The 21,698-nt window shown below is 35.7% G+C and overlaps 5 protein-coding genes across 8 annotated transcripts; 2 read left to right on the forward strand and 3 right to left on the reverse strand.

The window, feature by feature from the left end:
• On the forward strand, positions 7-4,594 carry LOC105164810 (protein TIFY 8). Its single transcript, XM_011083591.2, has 5 exons — positions 7-524; positions 1,161-1,348; positions 1,519-1,970; positions 2,074-2,161; positions 4,137-4,594. The coding sequence occupies exons 1-5, from the start codon at positions 323-325 to the stop codon at positions 4,341-4,343; spliced, it is 1,137 nt and encodes a 378-aa protein (XP_011081893.1). The 5' UTR covers positions 7-322; the 3' UTR covers positions 4,344-4,594.
• Positions 5,933-8,071, reverse strand: LOC105164811. 2 transcript variants are annotated; one of them, XM_020694697.1, is made up of 2 exons: positions 6,934-8,071; positions 5,933-6,153 (listed from the first exon to the last, which is right to left on the reverse strand). In XM_020694697.1, the coding sequence occupies exon 1, from the start codon at positions 7,936-7,938 to the stop codon at positions 6,952-6,954; it is 987 nt and encodes a 328-aa protein (XP_020550356.1). In that variant the 5' UTR covers positions 7,939-8,071; the 3' UTR covers positions 5,933-6,153; positions 6,934-6,951. The 2 variants fall into 2 exon arrangements, with proteins under 2 accessions (XP_020550356.1, XP_011081894.1); XM_011083592.2 differs by having other exon boundaries at positions 5,933-6,164.
• Positions 8,240-12,221, reverse strand: LOC105164812 (protein UXT homolog). The gene is made up of 7 exons (XM_011083593.2): positions 12,059-12,221; positions 11,004-11,263; positions 10,646-10,675; positions 10,361-10,462; positions 9,737-9,844; positions 8,805-8,859; positions 8,240-8,547 (listed from the first exon to the last, which is right to left on the reverse strand). The coding sequence occupies exons 2-7, from the start codon at positions 11,093-11,095 to the stop codon at positions 8,497-8,499; spliced, it is 438 nt and encodes a 145-aa protein (XP_011081895.1). The 5' UTR covers positions 11,096-11,263; positions 12,059-12,221; the 3' UTR covers positions 8,240-8,496.
• Positions 14,804-15,298, forward strand: LOC105165066 (gibberellin 3-beta-dioxygenase 1-like). The gene has a single exon (XM_011083941.1). The coding sequence runs from the start codon at positions 14,804-14,806 to the stop codon at positions 15,296-15,298; it is 495 nt and encodes a 164-aa protein (XP_011082243.1).
• LOC105164814 (coiled-coil domain-containing protein 93) lies at positions 16,180-21,150 on the reverse strand. 3 transcript variants are annotated; one of them, XM_011083595.2, is made up of 10 exons: positions 20,993-21,150; positions 20,437-20,550; positions 19,913-20,089; positions 19,341-19,420; positions 19,191-19,230; positions 18,993-19,100; positions 18,814-18,894; positions 18,584-18,706; positions 18,110-18,145; positions 16,180-16,412 (listed from the first exon to the last, which is right to left on the reverse strand). In XM_011083595.2, the coding sequence occupies exons 1-10, from the start codon at positions 21,005-21,007 to the stop codon at positions 16,320-16,322; spliced, it is 867 nt and encodes a 288-aa protein (XP_011081897.1). In that variant the 5' UTR covers positions 21,008-21,150; the 3' UTR covers positions 16,180-16,319. The 3 variants fall into 3 exon arrangements, with proteins under 3 accessions (XP_011081897.1, XP_020549855.1, XP_020549856.1); XM_020694196.1 differs by lacking the exon at positions 20,993-21,150 and adding an exon at positions 20,660-20,864; XM_020694197.1 differs by lacking the exon at positions 20,993-21,150 and adding an exon at positions 20,671-20,852.

The raw sequence follows: 21,698 nt of genomic DNA on the forward strand, positions 1-21,698 counted from the left end.
CCCCACCTTAAAAAAACACTGTGATAGTGAGATCATTTTTCCTTCTTTTTTCCTGAAATTCGTGCTCCCTCCTCAAGTGTTTCCTCTTTTCTAGCTAACAATGACTTTTCACTTTAGCTTTCTTGAAGCCCTTCAAGCTACGAACCCAGAGTATTAACCGCTTCAATTCTTTGTAATTTTCTTTTAGATTTTTGGTGAAGTCTCTTGCCTTAGCTCTGAGCTGAGCTTCATGAAGTTGGTGATGATGGTGTTGTGAAAATGTTAAAAATGGGACCTTTACTTCTGATGCAACATATATAACTAACATCGCTGTCAAATATACATGGCTCATGCTCACGGCAATGGTAAAAATGACAAACAAAATGTCAGTATTAATGCCGGTGGTGATACTGAAGGAAAGCCCACTACTTTTCATGATTTTCTTGGTAACAAGGGCCAAGGCCAAGAATCTGCTCCGCCGGTCGTTGGCGGTGGCCGGAAGCCGCCAGAAGTGTCGCCGTCTGCTACTTCTGATCTGGGTTCTGGTGAGGAGATGTCTTTCTCAGTTCTTTCCCCTTCTTTCTTGTTTTGATTCTGCACCTGTATTTGTGTATGTTCGTGAAATTTCCTTAGGACGTTTTTGTGCTTTTAGTGTGGTTTTGGTTCTCTTTTGCAAGTTGATGTGATGGTCTTATATCTTTTGTATCAAATTTCAATGGGTACTTGAGATTGTAATCGACATTGGTAATTTTCTGTTGCTGGTATTTGGTAATCTATCCCTGGGCTCTCTAACTTATGATCTCTGTTATCTGTTTGTGTGGATTTGGCGACTGGTACTTCTGGCAAATGGAGTGGTTTCATGTGAGATCATTGGTGGAGTAGTTCCTTGAACCTGTCTCCTCTGTTTGTGTGTGTGTATGTATATCTGAAACAGATAATTGAGTTGCTGTCTTGGGGTGTCTTTTCCTTTTCGTTTCTTTCTGTGAATAAAAACATTAAATATGTGATAATTAGTATAATTGTTGAACTTCTTGATAGTAATTTTAGATTGTGATAGCACTTGACGAAAATGTTAAGTCACTTAAATTTCAATCTCAGTGTTGATGCTGCTATGTCTTTAAGATTGTTGATGACTATTTTAGGATATTCTGGTTTAATAGTTTTCTAATCAATTATGTTAGAAAGAAACATCAGTAATCATTTGGAAGGGATACCATTTTATGGATCAAGAGGCGATATTACAGGGCCTGAAAGTAGTAACAGATTCACAGGGAATAAACGAAGCAACTCTGATTCTTTTATGATGTCGTCAAGAGATAAATTTCCACAAGGCCAAGGAGATTCACAAGACAGCCCGCTTTTGACTAAGGTGTGTTCTTTTCTTTTCTGTTTCATACTTTCTTGCCATCCCATCTTCAGAGAATACCAGTTGAGACCTCTTAAATCTACTTTCAGGATATTAATAAAGATTCTTGCTGTCATCTCATTTCTATGATGTTCACAGCTTTCTCTAATATTAGGAGTTTTATTCAATCTCAGCTGCTGCGATATTCAGGGGGAGAGCGACTGAGACGGACGCATGACGAGGAAACATCCTTTTGTATGCATCAAATGCGGCCAATTTCAGCCTCTTTTATATCTCAATCTTCAACTGGTGGTAGAACTGATATGAACCCTTCCAAATGGGATAGAGCTACAGCTGTAAATCCTGGCCCAGTGTTGCATTACCCTCCACGTAGTGGTCAGGGCATGCCATTTGGCTATCAAACCCCATCGAATAGGTTTAAAGACACGAATGTAGGCCCTTCTCTCATATCTCAGACAGCAGCTGATGAAGGATCTAGGACCGGGATTAAAGGATCTAGAATTTTGAGCTCAATCAACGCAACTGGAGCTATCTCTGGGAGACAGCCTGCAGGGGTGCTCATACGCAGTGGTAAACAGAAGTCCGGTGTTTGCATTTCTGAACCAGAGTCTTCTACTACGCACAGGTTAATTCAGGACTCAGGTTCTAGTTTCTGTTTCATGCCTGAGAAATTACCCTGAAATTCTAGACCCCCTTGACGAGCTATATTTTTATTAATTTTGTAACAGTCAGCGTGGAACAGAATCCTCTGGTCGTCAAATGACTATATTCTATGGCGGTCAAGCACATGTTTTTGACAATGTTCATCCAAATAAGGTCAGTTCCTGTGTCTTCTTGGAGTATCTTACTGATTTATCAAATTGATGAAGTGAAAGATTGCCTAAATTTTTGTTTTTATATGTGAAATGAAGGGTTGCTTTTCTTATTTGGTTGCTTGGATGTGAATTACGAAATGCCACAACTGTATGTCCAAAACCTTTTTTGTTTGGTTTTCCTAATGGCATGTTGTTGACTTGAAAAATTATTCACATTTCTCAAATAAAGAAACTACAGTGGGAATTAGCAGCTTGCTCTCTATCTCTACCATAGCTCTAGTTGGCAATATGCTTCAAAAATTATATTTCCGTTGTAACTAAGTCCTTGCATTTTCTTTGCTTGTCAAAACACATAAGAGCTTAAAATCTTTAAACAATGAGAGAGGGATCAAGGCAATAAGGAAAAGAAGAACTGAAACAAGAGACATGCTAAATAACTGCCCAGGAAATCAATTGAACCCATTACTAAACCTACAAGTCTCATGTGCATGTTGCTCATGCAGAAACCCATATAAAATGAATCTGAAGAAATTTTGACATCCAATGATGTCTTTCACTACAGCAATTTCTTCAGAACTCTATATTTTCCAACTGAAAACAACCATCATTTTCCAACCACATGTATCTATACTCTGCTTTCGAGACAATGTGTGGTGCTTGTATGCTGCCTAACAATAAGAGTGTTAGACAATTATCAGATGGCTTGTGCTGTGCTTTGCTTTGCGGTAGGAGAGTAAACTTGTAGAAAGGATTGATTGCATCATGCTGATGGATTTTACAAAACTTGACTAGGCAACTATTGCCATCCTGATCAGGGTTTGTGGGATAGAAAATGTTAAAGCATATGATGTTATTATGAAATAGCTCTTCTGTTTAAGTCACCGTAATAGATATGTTTCAGGGTTAAAAATAGTCTGCATGTGAAAACTATTCTTTTCAGCACAACACAAAAAAGTTACAAATCCATTTTAGTATTTAATGGCAGGATGATCAAAGATAGCTTGCTCAATAAAGAGAAGACTTAGTGCTCTTCTTGGACTTGTTGATAGTTTCATAAGCGAAAAGAACAAAGTATATTGAGAAAAGGGGCAGCAGAAGAATACATTGATTTCCACAGTTCTTAATGAGAATAGCTTTATATGATCTTTGTCCATCGATCTCACAATTCTCATGAGATTCTCGTACAGATTCTCTCAACATCTTTTGGTTGCATTTAAGTTTACTACTCTGCTTTTTTATCTGCACACCTCAGACAAATTCGTTTTTAAACTTAACACTTCACGAGAATTGATGATGTCTAGTTTGTTGTGGATAATTCTGTATTAGTGAAGAAGCTGGTGTTCCCGTGACGTGGTTTCATTCTTCTTTAGGTGGTGTAACTTTACTATGTACTATTTGTGTATCATAGATGATTTTATTGGAAAAATACCGGAATTTCTTTCCTCTAGCAGTTTTCCACTTCAAAGGTGATGAAATGTCAGATATTAACTTTGATTGGTGAAATCCAAAATTTAACTAGATTTCCTAGGATAGGAGCTTTTCATCTCTGTTGTGTGTTTACCCTTTTAATCCACCAAGTTCATCACACCCAATTCCTGACAACTCTACCCGTGGAGTCTTGGCACAGATAAGGTAACGCAACCACCTCAAAGCCTGTCAAACATCTGTCACTGCAGGAGACAAATTCCACCTCAAGAAAACAGTGTAGGTGTAATTTAGATAAAACTACAATTTCTCAGCCATGAAGCAGGATCCCTTTTTCTTGCTCTCAAAAACATGCATGTTCCCCAAAATTCAAAGATACAAAGTTAACTGTGTTGCTGCATTGACTAAACAGCTGTGTAATGTTTTGCCAGCAAATGAAAACTTAATTTTGTTGAAGTTGGTCTGCCCACAAGCTTTAGAACTGCGTTTATTTACCTTTGCATTCAGTATTGCTGATTGTATCTCTCCGCATTCTTTCTAATCCACATCAGGCAGACGTTATAATGGCCTTAGCCGGATCAAATGGAGGTTCTTGGTCTACAACCTATAAGCCTAACTTGGCAGCTAAGCCATCCTCTGGAGAAAACCGCATGCCTAGTGGTGGTGACAATGATGCGGGCATTGCTATATTGCGGGAGTTGCATGGGAGACCGTCCGACAAAGGGGAGACACACCGAGGTTTCAGCTCTGGTGATTGAGGACCTGAGGTTCTCAACTACTAGCCGCTCATCATGGAGGCCTGATTTCCAGAATCGTGCATTCAAGTTTCTTGCAACGATTTTCTCGATATGCTGCGAGTGCAAGAGTAAGAGTACTTCAAGCAGCCAAACTCGGTGCCGGAGGAATGTTGATTCAGTATAGGTTTGAGCTTAAACTTGGGGCCGTAGAGCCAACAAATTTTTATTTATGTCCTCACTCTACCAACCCATTGAAGAAATTAAGTTATTCCCATCTCCACCCAAAAATTAAAAAATTTGGTAAAGATTTAAAGACTTAACAAAGGCTACAGATAATATCTTATTTAAATATCACTAAGTTTTAATTTAATTAAAAACATAGGATAGGTCCTGTCATTTTATTTACATGCATTATAAATCAACAATAATTGGCGCATAACACTTAATTTAATGAGAATTGGGTAAATTCTTACCGTGTGTGTTTGCGGGACCATTTTATGCTATTTTCACTAATTTATTTAGCTATATAGTACTTAATAACTTGTGCAATTATATACTAATAATAATGATGATGATGATGGAATTCAATTGATGAAGCCTGTGGTTGTACCATCTTGGAAAAATCCTAGATAAAAAATTATATTATAAAGAATGGAATAGCAAGATTTTCCTTTTGTGATGTTTCCGGAGCCAGCTTGTTGGACTTATCTGTTAATAAAAACTAATAATCTTTAATATTTGTCATTGAACTCCTAACCACAAGTTTGATTGCTCTATTCTATACTTTATTATTATTCTTACTTAATTATCATTATTTTTTGTTATTAGTTGATTAGTCATTGTCATGATTAGCGATTAGATTTTTCATGTTCATTTTTATTTTTATTTTTTCTAAATAGCAGCGGTATTTACATAATTGCATAATTAGCAAGTATCCAAACAATCGATAAGGCGTGAACCCAAAATCTTTTAAATTATTTACAAAATATCAACTTTAACTATTAAACTAAAACATCCTTAGGGAATATCCATATTCAAACAATACTTTTGTTTCTTACACAAGCACCAACATGTTGAGTAGTGTATACGAAAGACATCATCCCAAGAGAGTAAAAGAAAGACATTATTTTGGGTTCAGACTAAATCAATTAATACATAGTAGTTTGGTTTTGGCTGAATTATGTTGTAGAGGTGGTGGCTGTGCCTTTATTTTGCATTAATAATTAATAAATTAATGCTGTTCTTGAGAACAAGAACCTAAAGCATTTGAACCAAACCATACCCAATATATGTTTTGTAGATGATGGCATATGACATTGGTACCTCTCTAACTGAACTGAATCTTGTCTGATCATTATTTCATACTAAAAAACATACATAGATCGTCTCGTGAACCAACTTAGGATTTTTTAATACAATCCCCCTAACTATTCTGAGATGCTTGCTATTAATTAATGGTGGGTGATCCAATTTGAAGCAAAGCACCCCGAGCCCACAATATAATATAGCTTCTGATTGAAATATAATAAAATATTTATGAAAAATTCTAATCCAAATGCAGCAGTAAGACCTGAACAACAAGAAGAAAGCACACTCTGCATTTTGAAGGGTAGCTGTGAATGCAAGTGAACTAGTCCCATAAAGTTGGTATACAAGCAGTCCATAGTCCATACAGATTAGTAAGTGTACCGTCTTTACATTCAAATCAACATATGACTACAGTTGGGCTGATTAAAACCACCAGAGAAGGGCAAAAACTGAATGCTCACAGGTGGAGCATAACGTGAAACCAGAGCTCCAAACAACTTCTCAACACCAACGAATTTGGGTACTACATCAACACTGTAAGCAACGTTAGATCGTTCATACAAGTATATATGTATATATTCCATATCACTCGCTCTCTACACAATACAAGGAATCCATTGGCAACAGCTTCATGGAGATTACTATAAGACACAAAGTTTGTGAAGTTTGAGCACAACTCAGTCCGCATGCTGTCTTCTTAATAAAGATATGGAACATCAGTTATCACAACGAGAAAGTTCGACATCCATTCTGTGGAAAACAAAGTTTATCTATTTCTAACAATTTCAATGTGGCCAGGGCAATCTATGTCAGAATTATAAGGTAGAAGAACTGTGTAAAGTGCCAACCACTTGTCTGTAAAACCTATTACTTATTCAATAATTTAGCTTGCATTAGACTTTTTAACCTGGTAGCGAATACATGAAAATCAGTGTTATTCTCCCGATAAAATGACAGTAGTTGAGCGATTGTATACTCATTTATTTAAGAAGCATTTATCATGATCAATACATGCAAATTCAAAATTTTCTAAGTAGCAAGATTGCACATATCTTCTTATCTAACACAAAACAGATCCATTGATATCTAAAAACTGAGATGAGACACTGAATTACCAAACATTCCGTTACAGCCACAGGACAAAAATTTTCTTTAAGTACCAAGTCTAGAATTTTCATGTGTCTAGATCCTTTGTATAATATCTTTTTATACATATACATTCTTAATCTTCTAAAGGAGTAATAGAAACAACAGCGGCACATGCCAAAAGCAGCTTTTCTTTTAACAAGGTTAAGCTGCTAACCTCAAGCTCATCCTGCAGTTAGACGACATAAACAACATGAGGAACCTTCCCATCATCAAAAGGCAAGCTCACATACTCCCGTGCAAATTCTTCTGCAATCTCAAATGCCAACTCTCCGTGCAAGGCTTTGCAATACATGAACAACACGGCGTTTGCAGCTATACCGTAAAGCATCAAAATTGTCATAAAACCCGTGTAAACAACCGTCTGAAAAATGAATGCCCAGCTAACCCAGCCCTCTCTAATTCCACCCACATCAGGCACCAAACTAGAGCACGACATAGCCAACAGACCAAGCAATACTCCGAACAACATAATCATGGAAAACGCAACCCGTCTCATCCCTTTCACCAAATACGAGCTCCTTTTCAAGGGTGCCAAACCCCATTGCGATTCCACAACCACCACCACATTCGACAAATACCACTCCACCTGCAAGTAAATCAATAAACCCACAAGCAAAACAACGATCAAGATAACAAAGCCCCGAAAATATACATTCTCGTAGTCGATTTCAACCCCGAATAAAGCAAATCCACTATACACCAACACCGTGAAACCCCCAAAAGCAAAGGCAATCAATCCCACAATTATCTGGGTGAGGATCTGGGTCGCAGCCAGGGGGAAAAACGAAAAGAGAATAGACTTAATTGAGGAAACAAACTTCACGGGCCTGCCGTAGAATCCGTGGAAGGTGCTGTAGGTGACAGAGGCGGTAGCGCAAAGGGAGAAAAGGAGAACAAAGAGCCCGTAAAGAAGTGGGAGAAGGAGACGGGATTTTTCAATTTGGGGGATATCTGGTTCGGGCGAAGAAAAGAAGTAAAGGGATTGGTGATAATTGGAAACAGTTGAAGGGGAGCGTGAAAGAGAAGGGTAGACGATGAGAGAGAAGGAGAGAGGGAGGAGAAAGAGAACAGAGAGGGCCAAGAAATGACGGGAGTAAGCGTTGATTATACGCTTGGTTTCGGAGAGTACTCCACAGAGGTTTAGGCTATGGGTAGCCATGATCGATGGCAGAGGAAGGAGATGTATAAGAGAGAGAGTGAGAGAGAAGACGATGGAGCGCAGAGATGAGACTGTTCGAGGATTTTGTCCAGTTCCATCAACTACTCATTCATTCTTCCCCGCTTATAATTCCATAATATTTATATATATGAAATAAAATGATAATTAGACAGCAGTATAGTTAATATAGTATAGTATTCAATTATTTTTACAAGTGATTCGAAGCCTACTCCTCGTGTGTATTCAATTTAAAACATTTTATTATATTTATTTCATAAAATTAAATTAACTAGATAATAGATCAAAATTAATATGAAAGAAAATTTAGTTCTGGATATTTTCAGTATAAGTTGTAGCTGCATGTTGCCAATGCTATCTTGAGAGCTTAAGACAGGCAACCATGATAATGACTTGTATAGTACAAAATTTCAAATGAACTGTCGTCAGACATATGATCAGATGTTTCGAGTCCCCTAATCTCATGATCTGAATAATGGGATTTCAGTGAGCAAGGCCAAAATTTGGGCGGGAAATGTCCCCAGAGTTCGATGATATTGGTTAGAGCTCAGTAACTGGTAGCTGGAGTAGCTCTCTTATTCCTTCACATACCTGCAACGAATCTGTTGTCAACAAACTTGCAAACCATCTGAGTGCTTCAAGTTCACAACTCAAGTTACATACTCATATTGAAATTTCAATGTTCTTTTAGCTGACTATTGATTCAATGAGAGCATCTAGTATAGTGTAAGGTTTTCTCTCAAGCATAAATATTAAAGATGTTCTTATTGGGTACATATTTTGGATATTGACGTAAACTGGAGGCATGACTAAAGTATGAATAGTGAAAAGGGGAGCGGCAAAATTACCATCTTAATCTGAGCTTTTATTGATGCAATCAGGCTAGTGTACTCTTCTATTTGCCTACACGGAAAAATGGAAATTTAGTTAATTGCGTGAAAGTAAATAGCATTATGCCATACGAAAGTAAATATCAGCTTGGCTTATATTATGCTATCGAATAAAAATCCCAGAGTCATTTTTGGATGCAACTGATGCTTCGAAGAAAAGAACATAAGAGAGTAACTACAGCATTTAAGACTGATCCCACCCATAACAGCTTCAAAAATCCTGTTAACCAAAACTAAGACATTACTATCATGAAGCAAGTACTACTTTCTATTGATGCATTCAATCCCCCAGGTCCCTGTTACTACCAAATCCACCTAAAAGAAAGAATAAATACACAGGGACAAAAAAAAAAGAAAAGACAGAAAGAAATTCAAGCAACATCCCAGGCCTCTTTCAGACTCATGGCCTTCTAAGTATATGGAGAACTCTTAAGTTAATCAAAAGCTAATTAGCACCCACCTACATGCTTAGTCACCTGTTTCTGTTTCAACATAACACATCAATATATTTTCAAGAACTTACAAAAAATTCATCCGATTCCTCCAATATAATTGGATCTTCTCCTGTTAATATATCACAACGAATACTAAAAATGAAAACATGATGACAAAATGCATGCACCTATCAAACATGACATTAAAAATGGAAGCCAACTTCAACAGTAGGAAAATGAGGGAAGCAAGTGTTGGATGCTTCATTTTTTAATAAATGGTCAGTGTGGAGAGTTTAAGAGAGGTCCGTGGATGTCATTGGCAAAACAGGACAAGATTGTCAATATCAAATTTCATACAACACCAAGGAATTATATCGATTTTTGGACAAAATCAGCTTAGTTATCATCTTCTAATCCTATGCATTCAGAGTCCTTGGGGTTTATCAGTAGACCTACCTGGATAACTTTTCTTCCCTGGCAGCTATGAAGTTTAGAGCTTCAGACCAGGTAAACTCCACATGGAATCCAAGTCCAACATCTACAAATATATGCCGCGTATCTGGCCTGAAAATTTGCAAACACAAGCAACCATATGTAGATTGACATTAACTTCATTCATTCACTTAAAAATCAACAACCTTGGTACAGATCGATTCATGGTCCTTCCACATTTTGCTTAGTATCATACCTTTTAGTCACTCTTTATAAACACGGAAAAAATTCTCCTGAATTCTCAATATATTTATTCTCTGTTACTTCACTTCATTTACAGGTTATTTCTACCAATAAATCATTCTAAATAAATAAATTCTTGAGGTCACAGATTTTCATTCTGGTTATGAGATTTTGGAGTTCATTTAGCAAGTTATGTTGTGAGCTTCTTTACCCGTGAGGCATGAACTAAGTGTAGCACAGGCTTTGTCTTAATAATGGTTAAATAGCCTTCCCTTACAACATTTTAGTGTCCCCTGATCTGGAAAACTTCACAGCAGTGGTTTCATAGAAGCTAAAAAAAACTTCAATAATAAAATGATAGTCTAACCATCACTGAGGACATTTAAAGGGGGTATGAAGGCATACACATCAGCTTGCATATAAACTTCAGAACCAAGGTTGACCAGCGTCCTCAGACTGGTAACACTGTTCTTCTCCAAATTTTCAATGTTTCTTCTAAGATCAGAGCTACAAGGAGTCAAGTTAAGAAAAGCAATGCAATTACAATAAAACTTGACAAAACTCTGGAGCATACAAAATTATAAACTGTTAGGTTAGCAATGCTATATTCAACTATCTGATTCTGCAGCCTGATTTGAAGCAACAATATACCAAAATAACATATGCGGTAAATCGAACGAAATAGGATACAAAATCTTCTGTTGCTCAAAGACTTTGTCCCTGCGAAATAACTGGAAGAAATCAATCATTTGAATCTTTTCTGAAAAAAATCCATTGATACAGGCATTGCCATTGCTGCAATAGTTCTATTCTCCTCCCATCCTCATGACTTTCATAAAGCAGAAGCATGACAAAAACAGCTATTTTTACTGCTGAAAATAAAAGCCTAAAACAGAAACCAGAAGAAAGCAGAAGTGCAGAACCAAGGGCCAGAACTGAAACATGGGTTGAAAAGAAAACTGTGTACGGCGTATGAATCAAATGTAGAATAGCAAACGAATATGACACCTCAAATAGGCCCTAAGGGGATGGCGGGGTGTTTGTTTACCGTTGAGCAATAGCATGCACAAGATCAGGTTTCAAGCGCCGGTCAACGAATTCCTCAAACTTTCTAATTTTGTTTTGTTTTGCGCTATCCATATCACACCAGAACCACCAAGGGGTGTGTTGCCTGCGTGTATGTGTAAATTAGGCTCGGCAGCCAGTTGCGATGTGAGCAGGGGAAAAAATTCAACCGGCGGCGGAGCTTGGGAATATGGTGCCAGCGTTGGGCGGGGTATTTGGTAAGGCACTGATTCCTGGGTTGAACTAGAAGGAAGAAAGGGATGAGTTAGAAGAGAAGAAGAGTGAGGAAAAGGGAAGAAATGGAAAGAGAACGTAACCAAAAGAGAGGGAAACAAACAGATTAATTGCAGGTATGTGAAGGAATAAGATAGCCACTCCAGCTACCAGTTACTGAGCTCTAACCAATATTATCGAACACTGGTTATATCTAGGGGTGTAAACGAGCCGAGCTCGACCATTTTTTATTTTTTTTTGGCTCAAGCTCGATGAGCTCTTATTGTTCGAGCTCGATTCATATGTAATGAACTCGAGCTCGAGCTCAGCAAGCCCGAACTAAACAATTTGCTGAGCTCGAGCTTGAGTTCGTAAATGGGAAAAATCAAAATTCATGGGCCAACATAAACGGGAAAAATTGGGGACACGTTCGGAATCAGACATGGGCAAAATAATCTCAAGGGCCAACAGACACAAATGCGAAGATGCAGACTATGGTTTTTTTATTTTGTGAAACAATGATCACTTACAATGACAAAGATAATGCATTTTTTTTCCACATTTTAAAGAGTCAATTAGAGAGAAAGAGAGAAATAATTGAATGTTAAACTAAACCTCAAAAGTAAGAACCAGCACCCTGCTACCCCTAACCTAATCTTGGCAAATAAAGTATTTTCAATAAGTGCAACCCCTAACTTCATACACAACAGCAAACGGAACCCATACACCACAGCAAACGGCCCCCATCCACAATACTGACAACAACAAACGGTGCCCATACACAAGCCGACGGTGAGACAAAGAATATGAGAAGAAATGGCAAACCTGTTCGGGCTCTCGTCGCCGCTGGTAGATGGATTGGAGCTTGCAATAGTTGGGTTGGGGCTAGGGTTTTAGGATTTAGATTTGGGGAGAACGAAATTGGCGAATGTCGTGAGAATTAAGGAATGGGATTTAGAGTCGTGACTTGTGAGAAAGCAAGAGAATGAGAGAATGCATATTCTTTTAATAAAATTAAAAATTGTTGGTGAAATTTGAAATTCATCATTTGTATATTTTTTTAATAAAATTATATTGTTATAAATAAATAATATTAAATATTATTATATTAATTATAGAAAGTATTAAATATATAGTATAATATTTTAATTTATTGTTATAAATTACTAACTACTAATTAATTTAGTAGTAATACAATTAATAAAGTATTGAAAATATTTTATATATCACATTATCAAAATACTTGCATGTTATTTTGTCATAAGACACGCTCAAAATTCAGCCGACTTACGAACTCAACTCGTCACACACCCCTAAATCAAAATAGGAGTAGTTGTATTTGAACAATATGACTACCAAATCCAATCATCAATTAACAATACACATTTCTTCCCGTGCTTGTAGCAGTTTGATCATACTAAATAGAAGTAGATATATACCAGGTTCTATATATATGGCAAGAGGACAGAGACGTTAATGTTGAGTTGATTAGGTTTCCATCACACAGTTCAATTCCAATTATGGTAAAAGAAAATATTCTAAAATTGATCGCAGCAAAAACACTTCAATCATAAAATACGTATAGTATATCTAAATCAAAATCGATACATTAAAAATACGTACAATATGTCTAAATCAATCAACCCCTAAACTATTATTTTTTGGTGGATGTTGGATTTATTGATTGATTGAGTGGAGAGTGGAGAATGGAGAATGGAGTGGTGTTTTTATTTGAGGACAAAATCCACTCTGGCTAAACTAATCTTTTTGGAAAAGACAAAAAGTGGTATAACGTTTTTTTAATTGAAATTTTCTTGTTGACAACAGGAAACAATGACATCCCAAATCTTTCCGTCGTTTACTGAGTGTAGCAAATGGGGATGGAATGGAATATTAGCCCCCCCTCTCTCTCTCTCTCTCTCTCACACACACACACACACATACACACTGTTTTTATCTTTGTCTTATTTAGAATGGAGTGGTGTTTTTATTTGAGGACAAAATCCACTCTGGCTAAACTAATCTTTTTGGAAAAGACAAAAAGTGGTATAACGTTTTTTTAATTGAAATTTTCTTGTTGACAACAGGAAACAATGACATCCCAAATCTTTCCGTCGTTTACTGAGTGTAGCAAATGGGGATGGAATGGAATATTAGCCCCCCCTCTCTCTCTCTCTCTCTCTCACACACACACACACACATACACACTGTTTTTATCTTTGTCTTATTTAAACACCTATATTTTGGTAGCCTGCAGCCAGCCTTTGTGCACCATTCTTGATTATCTTATCATCAGCTGATGATAAACATTGATATAAGTTGACACATAATCATGATACAAATTAATGTTTCCTTCATCTCTATTTACATTTTCAACCCCAGAACTGAAAATTTACAACAAATGTCCAACCTCTATAAATTATAAGAAAATTGAGTAAAAATACTGATATCATCGTATATGCAGATAGTATGTATATATATATATATGTCAAATCGTTTTATTTTCTTTTTCACATTTGTTAAAAAATTATTTATAATGTTTTGTTGCATTATAGTTAATTATTCCATTAATAATAATATATAACAAAGTGTAGAAGTACTCATCATACATTTAAATTTATACTAACTATCATGACACACAATATTTGAGCACATATAATCACATAGACAAAATACAGATTTTAAAAATAAAAATTAATATATAATTAAAAGCCGAACATGTGATGAATATGAGTGAAAGTATATGATAAACAAAATAACATATTTAGTATTAAAAGATGATGTAAATCATTTGAAATAAATCAATAATTATTCATACTTAATGGTATACTAGAAAAAATATGATTTTTCGTTACGGTAAGTTATTATAGCAAAAAAAATTATGAAAATACAAATTAACTACGGCTCCGCAACGATTATTGTCCATAATTTCTTCAAATGTAGTCAAAACGTTAGCCTTGTCCAAAATCATGGCAAATGTTTTGGCTATTGCTAGAAATCATAATGGATATTGACTAATTATGGTAAAAACTTAAGTTTTTACTTTGATTCTTTTTAATGTAGTTAATAATATTGATTTATCATGGTTTTTAAGCCGTGATCATTTATTGTGTAGCGAAAACTTAATTTTTTTTTTACAGTAGTGTAATTAATAGTTTAGAATTTAGTATTGCCGCGTCACACATAAATAATAAAGAGTAAAAAATAAACATATAATATGTTTAATAATATATTACTATAGATATATATACTCGGCAAAAGAAATTTCTTTCTGGTGGAATGATGATGGTGGTGGTGTACGAACACCAGAACTTGATTCAACTGCCCCAAACGTTTGTCGTGACAGCCTCAAAAGTTCCAAAAACGCTTGAAGACAACACTCAGTCCATACGGCCGCCCAATGCCACGTGTAAAACGAATTAAAAATAAGAAAAAAAAATCAAATATATACATATAAATCGATCTTTGTGTCGCACACTAACAAAAGCAAGAGCAAAAGCAACGACAAAGAAACAAACAGACGTAGAGTTATAAAAAGGGTTTCTCAATTTCTCAAACGTAGTTGCAAAAATGGCAACTTCTCTCTCCCAAGTCTTTAGGGACACTCATCTCCAACCCAAACACATTATCCCTCTTGATTTCGACACCATCCACGAACTCCCCGACTCTCACGCATGGACTCAGACGGACGAATTTTCATGTGCATATCAGATACGTGTGAATGAATTATCAACAACAATCCCCGTTATTGACCTACGAGCTCCAAACGTCGTGGAGCTCATGGGAAATGCTTGCCGGAGGTGGGGAATGTTTCAAGTCACGAACCATGACGTCCCGTCAAGTCTTGTCGATGACGTTGTGGAGCACACACGGCGGCTCTTTGCCCTTCCGGCTGAATGGAAGCTTAAGGCGCTGCGTTCGCCTAGCGGGGCCACCGGGTACGGGGTGGCTCGGATATCGCCGTTTTTCTCCAAGTTAATGTGGCATGAGGGGTTCACCATTATGGGGTCTGCCGGCGAGCATGCTAAGCAGCTTTGGCCCCATCACTATGAGGACTTCTGGTAAGGCTATAATTATAATCCATCTACACAATACAGATTATCTTTTGTTCTTCGATTATCATTCAATTTCTATATATCAAACATATATATTAAGATTTGTGTTTAATTTCAAAATCCTTAACAAAATTCTTCTATTTTCATTAAAAGATTTAAATTAAAAGCTTTTGTTAATTAATAATATGCAACCTTTATGAATAACATGTATATTTAAATTTTAATCCAGATCAAGTTTGAATGAATTTAAGTTAATTATATGATAAGTGTATCACACTTGCTTTGTGATTGGATTGACTTGACCAAAATATATATATATACTTATCATATATATAGAGCCCCCACCCCCAATACATATATATATATATATATAGATATATAAATATATATTTATAAAAGACTGTTTCCCTTCTTGTTGGAGTTAACTGTCCTCGGGTTCATATAAGAATATACTCCACCTACATGTATTAATTATTGAAACCCTATATAAATTATAACAAATATTAATAATTAAATAACGAACCAAAATTACATATAACAATAATTAATTAGTTAATTAGCTAATAATCATAATTATGCATGTTATTTAATTAATTAACTAGTAATACATGGCTAATTTATAATTTGCAGCGATGTAATGGACAATTATCAGAAAAAGATGAAATCATTAGCCTACAAGATCTTGCTCCTTCTCCTCAAGTCATTGGGAGTGGATGAAGAAGACCAAGAAATGGTTTGTTCATCATCATCAGCTTCTCTCTACCAATCTGAGACTGCATTGCAGCTCAACTCTTACCCTAGCTGTCCAAACCCTAACCGGGCTGTCGGCTTAGCCCCTCACACAGACTCATTGCTCCTAACCATCCTTCTCCAAAACGACATCAATGGCCTCCAAATCTTCCAAGAGGGCATTGGCTGGACACCGGTCCCTCCAGTACCAGGAGCCCTAATTGTCAACATAGGCGATCTCATGCACATCATCTCCAACGCACGTTTTCCGACAGTGTATCATCGTGTTGTTCCCAACGAGACTAGGCATAGGCTCTCCATCGCCTATTTCTACGGCCCTCCGGCTGATTCTGTAGTTGCACCACTGTCGAAGCTTCAGATCCCTCGTTTTCGACCTGTGACGGTGAAAGAGTATATTAGCCTCAAGAACAAGCATCTTGAGGAGGCTCTTCATTTGCTTAGGATTTGAAAATTCTTGCATGGAATTACTGATCAGAAATCTCAATTGATCAGCACAGTATTCATGCAAGTATAAGTTAAATTAGCATGATTAAGACTGATGATGGTGTTCTAATTCTGATCTATTAATTACAAGAGGGCTACTTAATTAGTTTTTTTGGCATATGATGATCATCATGTATATATATATATATATACGCGTATTAAATTATGAAAAATACGGTCAAAGATATCAATCAAATCGAGACAAATATGTAGACTCGGAGAATAATTAATGTGCAACAATTTTCTTCTTATTATAATTTGTAAAATTCGAAATTTATTTTATTTTATGCGGAGTTTAATAAGAGTATTAATTAAATAATGACATTATGATTGAGAATGACCCTTAATGTTTTATATAGTAAGATGTTTAATCACAGAATAAAACAAATAGAAATTAAATAAATTTAATTAGAGTCGGCAATAGCATACAGAAAAGACACATGACATGATATATATATATACACACACATAGTGGGGAGCCATTATAAGCTAATTGCAGTATTGTTTCAAGTAAAAAACAAAATTTTTGGATTTAATTAGTTGCGATTACGTAACAAAATTGAGTTAATTAATGAGTCAAGCATCTTGTCATCATTAACAAAATCCAAACAAAATCACTTTAAGCTTTGTCCTCATTCTTACAAAACTATTACAGACACACACACACACACAGGCGTGACTAACATTTCACTTGGATAAAATTCATGTATACCACTAGTCAACATCAAATCCGCGCTAAAGGACTTTTTTTTTTTTTTTAATCATAATTTTAATTCTGTAATTTACTCTATTTAAATATTTAGTTTCGAATATTTCACACTTGTTTTTTTTTTTTTTTGTTGGCAAATTTAGTCCCTTATTGATAATTTAGATCTTAACAACCTATGATTACAAGACAAAAAAAATCTAATCCAGTTTATATGGCAACAAATGATTAAATTTGACAAAATAAAGATTAAATATGATATATTCAGAACTAAATTCATAAAAAAAGGACTAAATATGTGAATCAAGCAAATTACAAAATTAAAAGTACTAATGACCTGTAGTTATAGGGTCAAAAATATAATTTTACTTTTAAAAAAATAAGTATTTTCAAGGAAAATTTGTGTTTTTGCGGTATTGTGCAAGAGGCAATGATACTTATGTAGATGATGAAATAAATGTATGTGAAATTTGTAATCTCAAAGTTGAAATGTAATTAATTATTATTGTTGATCCACATTTAATTTAATTATTTGGCTGCATTAGGGTTGTTAAACAAACTATCATTCATTAAGGAATCTTCATATATCTATGAAATTCCTTTGTGCACAAGACAAACAAAAATAAAAGAAAGAGAAATGGGCTCATCCATATATTTAATTTAATAATAATACAAAAAGTGCAAGATACATTAACGACAAACCTCTTCTAATTTTATTATTGTCTTTAAAGAAGCGTCTTTATTCCGATTTGTGCTTGGTTAACGTGCATTACAACCCTTTTCAGACATGATTCTCAGTACCCCCCAACCAAAAAAGAAAAACAAAAAAAATACAGAGGGAAAATGATTTATGATTTAGGTACAAGGTGTTTTTCCATGTACCTGAGCCTGAAGCCTCTCATTCCTTGCACATTCTTCCTGGAATAATGAGGATGTAACATAAGAGCACGCAGTGCAGAGAGATGAAATCTTAGTATGTGAGAACACATGACAATAGTGAAAAAATCAAAAGGACATGCAGCTATTCAAGTATAAGAAGAAACGTCGCTTGGTCTCTGCTGGAACTTGAGTAGGGAGATATCAAGTTACTATTATCTTGTGTATGACAAGATTCAGTGGTTTACTGTCCAAATGCTTAAGAGATCTGGCTATAGTTTATTTGATCTTTGGACATCCCCGATAATTGTGCACAAATATTGTTTATTGAGCGAAGCCCACATGGGCCAAACAATAATGCATCTTCATTATGCAGAAACTTTTGCATTTTCTTTAGTACCGGATATTTGAATCTAGGAGACAAAAGGTTACAATTGGATACAGTCGAACTGGTTTTTACAAGTTTGAGGACTGCTGTACCTGGAAAAGTTTCAGGAGAGAAGAGCTCTGCCTTTGCTCTGCAATTGCAGCTGCATACTTATCCTTGACGGTATCACAGAACTTTTGTTCCGATTGCAGTGTCAGTTGCACTTTCTCAAGTTTCTGTGTCATGAGAGCAGAAGTTAAGAGTTCATCAAAGCATTTTATGGAGTCTCTAATGACGAAAAGACTGTGGGATCAACAATGACCGGTAACCTAAATGAGAGCACCTGTTGAGTTCCATTTAGAATTCCTTCCAGGGAGTTGATGAGTTTTGTCCTCCCATCAGCACTAGCAATAGCATTTTGGAACTACAAGAAACAATGCAGCAAATTACACAAACAATTTCGTAATCGTGAGTAGAACCCACCATCACAGGTTTTTCATGTACCTATGCTAGAAGCTTCACCTGCAAACTAATGGAATTCAACAGGGATGTTTCCTTTAGCATCAACTCTTTAATCTCTAATAGAGCATTATACGTGTCATAGTGCTTGCGGGTTTGTCTAAGCTTCTTCTGCAACATAGCAAGTGCAGGTGCAGTTCAGCCAGATATAATCAATAACTGAGAAGATATAAAGAAATAATCAAAACCTGAAGCATTTACCTGAATCTGAGTATTTAGTTCAGAAAATCGGAGTTCGTACCTGGTGTTTTTTGTCAGGGAAGCAAAACTAACATATGAAAACCAAAGCAAGAAAGTATTTTCTGGCTTTAATTTCAAAAGCAAAGAAACTAAGAATGGTTAGATATGTACTGTATCAGTTCAGCCTGTGATGGCACTCCATCAAGCTGCCGCTTTACTGACACAATTGATCTTAACTTTGTGGCAAGTTCCTACCATCAACAAGGAGGAAACAACCATGTTATCAGTCTCTAGGAATGATACTTGAGTAGCATCTTCAAATCAAATCTCCGTCACAAGCAACAGGGGAGCACAAGAAGAACTAATAATGCAGATGCTTAACTAAAAAGAAATTACTGGCAACCTTTTCCTGAGAGTGTGAGAGATTTTGAATCAGCATGGCTACAACTAAAGATAGCATCTCAAGCCAACTAAAAATAGTTAAGCAAAATAGGAAAGCCAGTCTGTGGAAGTTTCAGAAAATTCCTCCAAGAATCTGGTACCGATTGCAAGTGTTTAACTAGCCTACTTGAAAAATGAAAGCTCAAGAAAACATACTTATGCCAAGTATTCATGAATAGAAATATATGTGCTGAAAATTTGCTGCACCGGAACTTTGGTGAAAGATAACATAATAATGCCAGTGCACTGATGAGTAAAATGCATAATTCACATATTAGATATTAATTTACTTCTTGTCTCACCTTCTTCGCTGAATCAAGTAGTGCATTAGAGCCTTGAAAATAATGATCAGACTTAACAGAGCCTTCATCATCTACACCACTATGCAACATGTTATCAAGTTCGTCAATCTCCTCCTGCAATCTTGAACAATCTGAACTGCGTCTGGACTGGTAATCGAATTCTTGCTTCTCAAGCGCCTAAGCGGACACAAGCAAATTTCAGCAACATACAGTAATCACTAATCACCATATAAATCACTGCAGTAAAGAAGGGAACTGAGACTTTGGCAGAACATGATAGTTATATACATCCTTCTTCTATGTATCATGCTTTACAGGAAGGAACACAAGGGGAAAAATACTCAGCTGGCATTGCATGGAAGGCACACAAGATTTCCATCTTTTGCAAACTTAGAATATATCAGCCGAATTTTCATTTAATTAACAAAACTAAATAAAGAAAAAGTCAAGTAGGCAGGTACAAACCCAATGAACAGAGAAAAGGTGTACCAATGCAGGAAAAAAGGAGTGAATAAAGGAATGACCTTCAAAGACTCCAAAAGTGACACCACTCTCCACCCCATTGAATTAGGACACTCTTTATCGATTCTTTCGCGTAGAATTCGCACTTGATCCGAAGCATCAGCCTCACATCGGCTCTGGAGAATAAGCACAACGCAATAATGAGTTAAGTAATTAACTTACAGCCTCAACACAAATGCCATTTACCATCTTAAAGAAAAACTAAAATCATGAAGGAGGACCGACGACATTCTCACTTGAATGCCTCCGGATACCGTGCATACGATCGTCAAGATTTCGGATCATCAATATCACCACTCAGAAACAAGAAAAACAACCACCTATTTCTCATTAAAGCATAGAATTCTCAACCGGGATTGCAAAAAATGTTCAAGAAAAGAAATGCAGCTTTTAGTAAAGATGAGGGATTTCCCACTAATTCAATCAGTTCCCCAACACTCTTTGCAAAATAATCTCTATATGTAGCAAGCATAAACTCTCTAATTCAAGATTCAATAAAAAAACCGGTCTTTATGACAACCCCTTTTCGTTTATGCGCGATAAAGAGGTCAAAATTACCTCATTTTTTGCCATTGTTTTGCAGCTAATCAGATATCAGCTGTAAGCCTGCATAAACTTCAAATACCTTAATTCACAGTAGAGAAATATGGAAGGTTTTCGTGGAATTTGAGATTATTAATGAATTAGGAAATTAAAGATAAATTCTGTTTGGCACAAGTTTATATTGGTTTAGAAGGTAATGGGCAAAATGGTCATTACGGTATTAGATTTACAGCATCATTGTGTCATTATGTTGGTTGAATTAGGGATGGCAATGAATTTGAGTTGCAGGATCCGAAACTTGGATCTGCCCTAATTGGGATTGGGATAGATTTTAAAACCTTAAACGGGTTTTGAAACGAATTTCGTGTCTTAATAATTTGGAATCCGACCTATCTCATTAACAATTTTTTACATAATATATCTATCACATATAAACAATAAGCATAATTCATTTATACTTACATATAATATATAATTTATAAATGTTAATATAAGTAACACATTATTTAATAGTAATGTTAAAATACTTACATATAAATTTATAAATAAAAAATAATCTCTCGGTATATTATTGTACTATATTTATAAAATTATGATACTATTATTTTTAAAAATTTTAATCAAGTCTATCAATTTTATGGTTGCCAATTGTGGTTGAAAATTAGTTGTATTTTTAATTAGATTGAGGATAATTAGAGTTAAATTTGATTTAGACTTATTT

Source organism: Sesamum indicum, linkage group LG6 (assembly GCF_000512975.1).
Source record: "Sesamum indicum cultivar Zhongzhi No. 13 linkage group LG6, S_indicum_v1.0, whole genome shotgun sequence".
Lineage (NCBI taxonomy): Eukaryota > Viridiplantae > Streptophyta > Magnoliopsida > Lamiales > Pedaliaceae > Sesamum > Sesamum indicum.

Bases quoted from the DNA above. Each gene is read 5' to 3' on its own strand.
- LOC105164810 (XM_011083591.2), top strand. From the start codon at position 323: ATGGCTCATGCTCACGGCAATGGTAAAAATGACAAACAAAATGTCAGT. The intron at 525-1,160 runs GTGAGGAGATGT...CAATTATGTTAG, and splicing joins TACTTCTGATCTGGGTTCTG to AAAGAAACATCAGTAATCAT. The intron at 1,971-2,073 runs GTTAATTCAGGA...ATTTTGTAACAG, and splicing joins GAGTCTTCTACTACGCACAG to TCAGCGTGGAACAGAATCCT.
- LOC105164814 (XM_020694196.1), bottom strand. From the start codon at position 20,719: ATGATCCGAAATCTTGACGATCGTATGCACGGTATCCGGAGGCATTCA. The intron at 19,421-19,912 runs GTGAGACAAGAA...TGTTGATGGTAG, and splicing joins TACTTGATTCAGCGAAGAAG to GAACTTGCCACAAAGTTAAG. The intron at 19,101-19,190 runs GTAAATGCTTCA...GCTATGTTGCAG, and splicing joins AACTAAATACTCAGATTCAG to AAGAAGCTTAGACAAACCCG.
- LOC105165066 (XM_011083941.1), top strand. From the start codon at position 14,804: ATGGCAACTTCTCTCTCCCAAGTCTTTAGGGACACTCATCTCCAACCC.
- LOC105164811 (XM_020694697.1), bottom strand. From the start codon at position 7,938: ATGGCTACCCATAGCCTAAACCTCTGTGGAGTACTCTCCGAAACCAAG.
- LOC105164812 (XM_011083593.2), bottom strand. From the start codon at position 11,095: ATGGATAGCGCAAAACAAAACAAAATTAGAAAGTTTGAGGAATTCGTT. The intron at 8,860-9,736 runs GTAGGTCTACTG...TTTTCCGTGTAG, and splicing joins AGGGAAGAAAAGTTATCCAG to GCAAATAGAAGAGTACACTA. The intron at 8,548-8,804 runs GTAATTTTGCCG...GATTCGTTGCAG, and splicing joins TAAAAGCTCAGATTAAGATG to GTATGTGAAGGAATAAGAGA.